The sequence below is a fragment of the Tinamus guttatus genome, unplaced genomic scaffold (assembly GCF_059628265.1).
Source record: "Tinamus guttatus ecotype Peru unplaced genomic scaffold, ASM5962826v1 Tinamus_guttatus_pri_ptg000004l, whole genome shotgun sequence".
Lineage (NCBI taxonomy): Eukaryota > Metazoa > Chordata > Aves > Tinamiformes > Tinamidae > Tinamus > Tinamus guttatus.
The window spans coordinates 12,390,415-12,401,650 of NW_028288538.1; the positions used below are offsets into that span (position 1 = coordinate 12,390,415).

Consider the following 11,236-nt stretch of genomic DNA (forward strand, 5'->3'; position numbering starts at 1 on the left):
AACCATATAAAGCAATTGGTTTATTACCAACCGCACAGTCCTCCCCTCAGAAAAGAATGCCCAGGAAACAAAGAAATGGAAGCACAATGCTCACACATGCTTCTGTGATGTCTGTTTATGATCAGCTTCTACAGTCCCCAGAATATCAATAGTGTAATAGTACATTTTTCCCTCCTAGGGATAAAGTCACCAGAACATGGCAAATCAGCAAAAAAATACATATGATCACACATATAGCATCAAACTTGGCAGCATCTCCTGTGAGGCTTGATCCTATCAATTAACAAATACTGTTGTGATGTGCTCTGCAGCTTGTTTTATAAGGCAGTTATGTATTACGGATGTTCCAGAGAAAAACACTGCTGCCATTTTGCCATTTCTGATAATTCATAGTGTTCAACTGTAATAGAAAAGTCCCTTTGTGGATCTTAAAGTCCAATTCAAGCACAAAACATTTTATTCCAATTCTAGCCCTTGTACACATCTACAGTTGGCCACTGAGAATACTAACACAAATTGCTCAGAATAAGTGGACTTGAAGACAGAAAAATGGCATACTTGGCAGAGTAAGGGGCACCTCTGAAAGAAGACAACATTGTGAAAGGCAGAGGGAGGCAAAGTCTAAAGGACTTTGAAGACAGAAGCAAGGATCAAGAGGGAATACAAAGGTGGACTTTTAAGGTGCCTTAATTATAAAGGAAGCAACTGAAGAAGTTCAGAGATCTGAGCGATACAGTCAGGTCCACAGAAAACCACTGTAACTTCAGCATCACAGAATATAGGAGTTAAGAAATTTGGATGAAACACATAGTAGCTGCCAAAGAAAGAGCTCTGCAATAGCCCAATACCCAGTTGGGTGCTATCGAGGTACATTTTCAGAGTTTTCTGGAAGCTTAGCAAGGATGCTAGTTTCTTCAGCAAGGACATACTAATTAGGTCTGTGTAATACATATTCAGAAGACTTATTCATATTCTGCTTCAGTACATCTTTTAGTTAATATCACTACGCTCTATACTTTACATTATTGTTCTAACTGCTGTTTCACATATCATGCACACTGACCTGTATGCTACTCAACGATGAGGACAAGTCCCATACTTTAAGATCTCCAGCTATGGACACTGCCACCAATGAGTCTTCTGTGAAAAGGTAACAACAGTCAATTTGAAACCAAGTTGGCACACCATGCCTCTATTGCCAAAGAAAATCTTCACACAGGCACTGCTGCTCTGTGCAGCACTAAAATAGACAAATTCTGCAAAGTTCTGTTCACATGAGAAGATCACACAGAATTTGTAGGCAGGAATTCAAAATGTCAACAAATTCTCATTAGCTGTATTTCATTCAATTGCCTACACTTGACTAAAATACTATAAAAATGGCTTTACACACAATTTCCCTGGCATTACAAGATTATTTTGTCATCACAGCCAAGTGAAACTTTAATAACATTAAAGATATTATAAACATGTTCAGGCAATTACACTGCAATATTTACATCCTGTATTCAACAGTTCTGTAGATCATGTATATTTCTAAGTCCAGTAGGATTGTACTATGTACATGGAGATATTTTGTCTTAAATGATTGGCCTATATAAATATATGCTCAATTTATACCTTGAATTCTTGTAGAGTGAACAATACACATACAACTGATCCAATCAGAATACTGAGAAGATGTTAAAGTGTGCAGAACACTCAAAGTCTTCGCATCAATAATAAGAACATCTTGATATTCTCCACAACAAAGCAGCCAGCCTTCACCTGTCATTCGGAATGAGCAATGGTAATACTGTACAAGTGGAAAGAAGATAGTTAGACAGAACTGCAAACATGTGCATGCATACTATTTTTCTCTTCATGGCATAATGCAATTCCAACTGTACTTAACATTAGTAACATTACTAAAACCTTTATAAATCTGCATATGTGAGAATGTTTGTGCATAATTTTGCTATTAACACATTCTACATATTTATAACAATTTAACACAGACATATACCTTAGAGTTGCTTCATACCAAAAGCATCATCTGCTCTTGCCAACTATTAGCCTTTTTGGAAGTGATCAAGGGGTTAGCTTTCATTTTAAATTGCTAAACAATCTGGGACTTATTTCTCTGAAAGACCTCTTCTCTCTCTAAACATGTGATTTTAAAACAGTTCCAAAGAAGAATGTGAAGGGGGGAGAGTTGCTGTATGGTAAAAATGAGCAGGACTCATAAGTTATCTTCCAGGAGGGAACTCCCTGAGCTATTTACTATGAAATCAAATGCCCTACAGATTTCCTGGTATTCAAAAGTTTTTCCTTCTCAACAACCGTATAAAGAAAGGAAACAGACACACAGCAAGGTACTTAAGAACAGAGATGCTCATTAAGTTTGGAGGGGGAAAAGATTTTGGTGTTTCAATGTATACATGCAAGAACATGTGGATTTTGTGCCATATTTGTCTGTAAAAGTACAATTAACCACTTTAAATTCAGAATCTGCTGCTTCAAGTAGCATTTACAAACAGCATCCTTTACAGAATTAACATAATCAAAAGAAAATATCACATGGCCATACAAAATTATGCCTCAATTATTGTAAACTCTCAATTTTAGTTAGACAATTGTTCTCAATCTATAAGTTAACTATTTCAAGTATGAAAATGAGAAGATGTGTACGAAACTGATCTGGGAAAAGGATATATATCCCCACAAATAGTGAATTATCAGGAACAGAAGTACTTAGATACAGCAGCCACTTGTAGTTACTGTTAAACTTGAACTGGAAGATTTGGACAGTCAGTCAATGTTCTAAGAGGAGGAGATCCAACATTTGCTAAATAACAAAAGATTAAGAGGCCTTTTGATCCTTGTGTTACACTTCATTTCAAATGGCAAGCATTCAACTTGCACATCTGCCATTTGTAGCTGATTCATATATGCTAAACTGAAGGAACCTACCAAACCAGATATGCAAAATGTTCATTAGAAACAAAGCAGTATTTTTTAAAATGGTTATACTAACAAAATCAGTTTGTGCTAAACCTCCAGGACAATAACCTTCTATAGAAAATACTTTCACAGATATTCTGCCAGAAGCAGCCCATTGCCCTTGATCAAAAATCCTTTATTACAAAAATCTATGCTTTAAGATAAGTTTCTTGTCCTAGTCACATCTATTGCTTTCGCTTAATTTTGCCTTTTTTATGGTAATATTTTCCTTTAGCCATCTTGTCAACACTACAAGTCAAGAACCATTATCTATCCAAAACCAGACTTAGTCTATTTCAACTCCTAATAAAGCAGGGGTTCTCTACATTTCATAGAAGAATTTGCTTCTCCTACTCAAAGAGTTAAAGAATTAAGACTCCACCTCTGATATCCACAAAATGCACAAAGATTCAGACAGTCTCCTAGGCCAGATCTGTTTCTGTTTGTCTGCAGAACTTCTTCAGAACTATAGAAATCTAAGTAAGAAATAAAGAGAACAACTCATACTGGGTCTCTAGGTATATTACTCTGCATTGTTAAGAATTCTTCTATAATTTTGTTTTAATTATAAATTATATTTAATAATTTAATATTTTCAATTATAATTTGAAAACTTAATTTTTTCTCTCCATCATTAACCATGATTGAATTAAAAATTAAAATAATATCATGGAAAAACTTATTATTTATGGAGGCTTTGAAATATTTGAATTCTCAATTTGTCCACAGTTTAAAAGTCACAAGAGAGTTCAAAGTAGTCTCAAATGTCCATCATTTGGAGGCTTAAATTCATCTAGGCTTCCTCACCCAAGAAAAACAACATTTTAATTAACCAAGTAGCCCAGAGCTGTTCTTTTGCAAATATATTCAGAAATAATCCACGTCTCTGAATAAGATCCATACATGCTGGGCTCCTAAATTACATACACACATTTCACACACCCTCACACTAAAATCTACATAAAGTGTATCCGTATAGAGTTCACAGCAGATATTTGAAAGTATCTGAAGAAAGATGTAAAGCAATTTGGTTTCCGAAAATAAGCCACTGAAAAGGGAATAGAGCAGTCTTCTAAAAGTTAGCAGTTAGGCAATCAAAATCTTTCAAGTATGTTTAAAAAAAAATCAACTATTTATTAAATTGCCTTCACAATTGCCTAGATTGGTTGCATATATATCCTTAAAAAGTCAACTTTAAACTTGACATTTCCATGTAATTTTAAAATAGGACAACAGTGAAGATAACAAGACAGTTTCAATTTCTACTACTACCTGATGCAAATGAAATGGTATTACATTCCAGACATTTGCGGCTTAAAAAGGATTAGTTTGACTTGATTAAGAAGTACAAATACAGAAGCTTTAGTTTCTTTCTTTGAAAGAATTGAAAAAAAGAAAAAAAGAGGTAAAATTACTTATATCACAACCAATTTTTCTCCCATGATGTTAGGAACTATACATTTCTGAATATACTACAGTATGAAAGCATGAACTGCATGAACCAAAATATTTCATGAAATCAGGTATACTTACACAGATTGCTGTATGCCTATAAGGAAGCTTTGCGTTCTCAACGGACTGTCCACTAGCCACATTCCAAACACACATCTCCCTGCCAAAGATAACTTCGTATTATTCTCTGTCATTTCCACTCAATTGGGTGGAATAATTTTGTGCCACCAAGTTTTTCTTTAGTGTCGTACTTAAGTGCAGTCTGATGGCTTATGTGGCCTTTTGGTAGAGATTACTGGGTAAAAAAAACGTTGTGGTCATTAGCAGGGGATGACATACAGTATCTGTTTCTTTTTGTTTTGGTAATTACACCCTGCTGCCTTGAAGCAAACCTGACTTCAAAGCCAACTCTGGTCTACAACAAATTGTAGGTATACTGCCATTATGGCTCGTCAATGTGTCGCTATAACTATCATTCACTGCAACTACATCCTCCGAAAGTGATTCATTTCACTGAACTTAAACCACACGTTCTGAAAGACATCATGCATCTTCTGCTGCAGCACACTAGTTCTTGATATGGACCATCAGCTTCTGTTAAGAAACAGTGCCACCATGAGGATCTTCCTCAAGTCTGTTACTGATACAGCACTTGTCTGTGTTAACAGGTATGTTTACACAACATTTTAGCTACACTTTATTCCCTTTAAGGTTAATACTTGAGAAAAACTTGTTAGCCAGCCTTCCTCATCTAAATATTCAACCTACAAGGTCAGAGTTTATTAGAAACACAGTCAAGTTAACTTACTCATGCAGTTGCATTTGACAGTTATCATAGCTCAGCAACTGAACATTACAAAAAACCTAAAAATAAAGTTTAAACTGGAACTACTTTCATAGCTGAAAAGATCGTTTTGTGATTTTCAGATATTATATTTTAAGGCATTTCTAGAAGAGAACTTAAACACTGGAGAAAAATGTTTTAATATGCCAGAAATGCTATTTAATGATTTACATTTTTATCTACTTTCATATTTTATAATAATCTAAAAAGATTACTTTGAATTTTTCAGGTTAGCAAAGTAATAAAATGCATACATCTGTAGTATACAGTTACATTTGTAGACCAAAAGCCTACAAAGTAAACTTTTGTGCTCTTTATTTAAAGCCACTGAATTTGTTTGTATCAGAATATATGACTGTCAACCCTACTGCTTTGTCTACATCGCCATGACATACAGGCAAATATATAGAAGTCAGATGAACATAAAGGGTTTCTGCATGCTGTACTGAAAATGTTGTATTGACTCTGCTCTGCACCAACAAGAAAAAAATGAAATACTGTTAAAGTTGCACATTGATAAACCCATCCTACAATACATGCTATATAAATGCACATAACATGCTAGTGGAAGCTCTTTAATTACTGTACATGAGCTTCAAGGTTTCCCTATAAAGTATAAAAATACTATCAAATATTCATCCTTCTGGAATAAATCAGTTATACAAAGACTCCAGAGGTTCTAAAGTAGGATGAGGGAGTAACTCATACACAATTTCCTCAACTCCAGATGCAAGATGATGGAAGCTTTAAAGTGGCAGAGAAGTAAATGATTCACAGGCCTTAAAAAACACCTTTCAACAAACCCTGCATTTCCTGAAGATGAAGCATCTTATTTCTAATTAGTTCATCTTCATGCTGTAACCTTCCAGGCACCAGTGATGGACACTTTGCCCTTCTGCAACACAGAAACTTACTAATCAGTTCAGTGGTAGAACTTTCAGAATGTGAACATCTGTATACTATCTAGAGCAAAAACCTCATTTTTAATGCTTTTTATCCTAACATTTTGAAAATACATTATCTTTTTCCCCATATAATGTAGAAACAGTACAGAACTTCAAAATTAAAACAATTTCAATTCCAATTCCATCGTCTTTTCCCATTCCTTTCTGCACATAACTATTTACCACTACCTCCTATAACCTCTTCAGGGGGGCAGCCAAACCTTTGGTTTTTAAGGAGCCTGGTCCGGTCTGTTTAGTTAACCCCTTGTTGCATAGCCATGATCAAATGAGAGACCAAGATAGAGATCTTAACAGCTGGAGCTGGTTGGAAAGGAGAATAAACAAACTTCTCAGGGGAGAAACCTTAAGGGCCTGGACGCTGTAGCTTGGAACTATTCCTGGCAACGGGCTTTTAACAGAGCTGTCCTGTTAATCGGAAAAGACGAACATAAGTGACAAGATAATACCATCAAGATGTAAAACAAAAGCATTTAGGAAAAGCTCTAAGGAACAAAGAAGCTATCCCTGATTGCTTTCAATGGCTGAATTCCTAAGCAATGTACAGGCAGCAAACCACAGCCAAAAGGGTTATCAAATACTCCAAAGTTCTTAGCACAAACCTACCAAGACTGCAAAACGAGTGCAATTGAAACCACAGACCCAGTCAACATAGCAGAGAAAGGCTGTAAGATTGGAAACTCCCAGAAGGAAATACTCTAAAACGGCAAGTCAGACTATAAAGATAGGTAGTGCGCACTTTTTATTTAAGAACAATCTCTTCTCTGCTTCCAGATCTGATCACTGAACAATAACAGATACATTAACCTCCTTTACTGATTCAGTTTTCCACACTGAGTTTAAGGAGGAACGGAAAAAGGCATCATAATGCTAAAATACTCCTAAACATGTTAAATCTGCCCTACAACCTGTCTGACTGCAACTCCATTTGAATGAGGCTAACCGACTCCAAACAACTCATTCTCCTCACAACTACATGGGTATCAATCCGCCAAATGATTCCGCAGTCCACAAGATGAACTCTTGGCTAGCTTATAGCATATGAGCAACAGTCATTATCCTAAGAAAACTGCTATCCTTTTCAGATCATGGAATAAGTGGATTAAAAATCTCCTATCAAGTGAAGAATTTGATCTGCACATGCCACACATTTCATAATTCAAGAAAGGAATAATCAAATATTCGGTTACCTACCCATTTTCAGCAGCACTTACTACATATGGCTGTTTTTCAAAGTCCCTTGCTTTTGCCAAACAAGTTACAGAAGCAGTATGGCCAAACAGAATTTCTTTAGATGAAACCTGGAAGAATAATAGTTTTACTTAAAAATAGCATTTGCTGTATAAATTGAGATCTAAAACCACAGAATACTACTTGTAGAAGTGATTATGAGTTCTCGAGCTGTCTGTATTATATTCTCATGTTCCTCAGCTACGTTTCTGCAATGTACAAAACTCTGCCTCTAGGATCTACACAGTTTGCACAAAGGCAGCAAAAAACAGACCTTGCAAGACTGGAGTCTTGACACTGTTCATTCTAAAGGATTTATGGGATTTCAAATGTTATAAAATGGAATATTTGTCTTTCACCTGTGTGCAAAAAGAGGCGAAGAGTGAAGTAATGAACAGACAGAAAAAAGCTCTTAAGCATGTTTAATCTTTTTGACTCTGGTGAGCTTCACTGTATGTACAGTGCATCTTTATGGGAAAACATAGCCTGATAAAGGTAGTTCCAAGCTATACCAGGATGCTAAATGGCACAGACATCCAAAAAGAACAGAAACAAAGCTCTAGGAACACAAAATAGGAAGTTTAGATTGCTTTAACTGTTCCATTTTTAAGAAAAACAAAATGAAATTGAGCCAAATACCAGTGGTATGCCAGAAGAGTCACAGATATATATCATATATATTTCATCTCATATCCAGCTTTCTATAAACATTCCTGTTAAACTGGTAGGGCACTCTGGTTTCCCAAAGGTTTATTTGAAAATGTCAAATGTGTCTGAAATTAAAGTTTTTTAAGATATTATTTTTAGGACAGGAATCATAATTACATATGTTTACTTGCTCTCACTCAGCAGACAAGCTATAACCTATAGTTCAATGATTACATATGAAACATCTGCAAATAACTAGTTCCCTACGCAGACATACCATTTTACGTTTTTGCTTCATGAGTTTCCCGTAACAAAAATCCCACGATATTTTTAATATTTAATACAAGTACAGTAGCCTAGATAATACCACTGTTAATAAGAGGAAAATCCAATCTACCTAGCAGACTGTAATACAGTAGACACAAACCTTTAATTCTGATGAAAGATCCCAGAGACATATTTGCCCTTCTTGACTTCCTGTAACAATTGTCTGCTGGTCATCTGTAATCATAATGGCTGTGATGCTGTGAGAGGGAGCTATTTTCCCCCACACTGCCACAGCCTGCATTGATACCTTCATAGTCAACACCTGCAAACAGAAACAAGTCAAGATGATTTTTAGTAGCATGAAACCATCCAGGAACATCTGAAAAGGCTGGTTACAAGATAGTTCTCCAAGGAGAAGTTGCGAACAGGTTTTGAAACCTTTTTTTCAGTTGAGGCTAGTATCTTACCAGGTCATTTATAGATATGTTATCATGCAAAATCAAAATGTACAGCAACTCTGTGACGGGCAACTATAATTCCCCCGTAATGCCACTGTAGTAAATGTATATACTATCAAAGAATACCAAAATTACTAAGCACCATCACCATTCCAATAGTGAAATACATATAGCTGCAACACAACCTGTTCTAGTTCTGCCAGGCCCATTTCATTTCAATTTCTGGTTGGTGGTAGAACATACTGTGTCTCACCTTCTCCTCCAAGCCAGCAGTACTACTCATTCTCAGCAGCAAATTGCTATAGCACTAGGAGTCAGTAAAAGCAAAACAAAAAGCAAATAATATTTTAACACTAGTGTCTTTACATGCCAGATTCTTACACTATGCTGTTGGTGCTTGGTGCCTGTATTAGATCAAAGGCAAACAATTGCCAAATATTTTGGAGACAGCTCTGGCTCAAAACTCCCACACTTATTTTACCTTTAGTATGCTACAACATTCTGCACTCCTTGTGCCCGTATCATGGCTCTTCTTTCTTTTTTTTAAGGACTGTACATAGGTGCTGGGAGATTATAAGTCACTCCTATCTCCCTTTCCTTTCAGCTTCCTACAGAAAATTCCACAAAATTTTTGCCTGCTCATAACTATTGCCATGGAGTAAGGATAAGGGGGCATAAAGTGACTTCTCTAAGCCTGAAACTGTCTTAAACTTTCCTAAGAGCTATTTTGTCTACTAGCTGCTCTGGAATGGGATCAAAAAGAGATTACTCATATTTTAAATCAAATGTTTATATGCACCTCAAGTAAAAGAAAACAAGTCCAAATAACAGTAGGTGTTGACTAATGATTTAATGATGACTAAGCAAAAAGAAACAAGGAGTTTAATCTCTTCAGATGCAGCGTTATGCAGGGTCACTTGAGTCTCAAATAATGCATCTTAATTGCTCTTTTCAAAATACTGTATGCCACCTATTTTTCAGCAAAGAGACAACAGTAGCACTCCAAAGCTTCAGAGCGGCCACTTAGCAAAATTTACCACTGGTAAGATATGCTCCCATGTGTCCTGGAGAAGGAGGGAAATAATACCCTAGCAATCAGAGATTTAAAATGAAACAGGAGCCAGTAACAAGTGTTACAGCAGTGGAGCTAAGAGCAAAAGCAGAAATCTCAGGAAAAAGGAGGGCCTGAAGAGTCACAGACAGCTAAGGAGTAACTTAGGAATGACCCAAGGCATGATCTGCAGCATCTGCTGATGGAGCCTTGGGAAGTGACATGAAGAAAGGCAGCTCCTGTATTCAGAACACAAACCAGGAACCATTTATAGAGGTTGCTTTTTATGTATAATCAATCTGGGAGACAAACCCAGTACTAACTCCCAAACAGTAGCAGCTTAGAGTCAGCAGGGATACAGACAAGAGATATACAGTCCTTACTATTTCTAAAAGCTTTAACTGACACAGAACTGGAGGGATGGTCTTAGTTCCTCACAAGGACCCAAGACAAAGGGCTCATTCACTGAGAAAAAGAGCTGGCAAGTCAAGGTAGAAAGACTTAGCACACGACCTTAGTCAACAGGTTCAAAGCAGAGAACTTAAAACTTGACTATCAATCGATTATGAGACTAAGTTTTCTAGGCTAAAAAGCATTAAATTTCAAGATCATTGTTTGTCAGCATACATGAGAATATTGAAAGACACTTAAGATTTTAACTTCAGAATTGGCTTTTCTAAAATTTATTTTTAAATTTCACATCACAGAGTATTATACCCAGTAGTAAAGAGCAAAGCCCTTGTCCCTTCTAGTTAGCACAAAATGAAAGTCATTTTAGCACAACTCTAAATACATTTACAGGTCCTTTAGAATGGTGACTGTCAAGTAAGTTTAATGTAAGGCAAGGAGTCTTGTTTTTTTGTTGCATATCAGTCATTTACACTTGTGGCATAGGAATGTTCTATTAGTGTTAAATACCATAAGGAGGTAGAATTGAGGTTTACACTGAATTCAATACAGAGTCATAAATTACATTTTCCTACAAAATTAAGGGCAGTATTTTCAGTAGAAGACCTACTGCTAAGTGATGAGTAACAACTACAATAGAAATACATCAAATGTGTACATCAAAAATAAATGAAGAACTGCAAGAAAGCCTTTGAAACTTGCTATTTGCAGACATCGTTACGGACTTCCATGTCACTAATTAGCATACAGCAACTATTGCAAATACATTACATATGTAGGAGAGTATATTTAGAATGTAATTTTGCAAGAACATTTTCAATTTGTCCCATTATACTGGCTGAACCGAGACACACAAAATATTGAATTACTTTTCAGTTAACTTTTCTTCTGGATTAAGGTATTTTGATGTACAAGATAAAAAAATATTTTGCAT

At 35.9% G+C, this 11,236-nt stretch overlaps 1 protein-coding gene across 1 annotated transcript in view; it reads right to left on the reverse strand.

Moving 5' to 3' along the window:
* Positions 1–8,700, reverse strand: part of WDR72 (WD repeat domain 72) — an 85,402-nt gene extending 76,702 nt beyond the window's left edge. The window contains exons 1-5 of the mRNA XM_010219296.2: positions 8,546–8,700; positions 7,435–7,541; positions 4,516–4,594; positions 1,621–1,795; positions 1,064–1,140 (exon numbers count right to left, since the gene is read on the reverse strand). Coding sequence (XP_010217598.2) covers positions 1,064–1,140; positions 1,621–1,795; positions 4,516–4,594; positions 7,435–7,541; positions 8,546–8,698 — 591 coding nt within the window. The 5' untranslated portion in view covers positions 8,699–8,700. The remainder of the gene's footprint in view (positions 1–1,063; positions 1,141–1,620; positions 1,796–4,515; positions 4,595–7,434; positions 7,542–8,545) is intronic.
* Between the last annotated feature and the right edge of the window lie 2,536 nt (positions 8,701–11,236).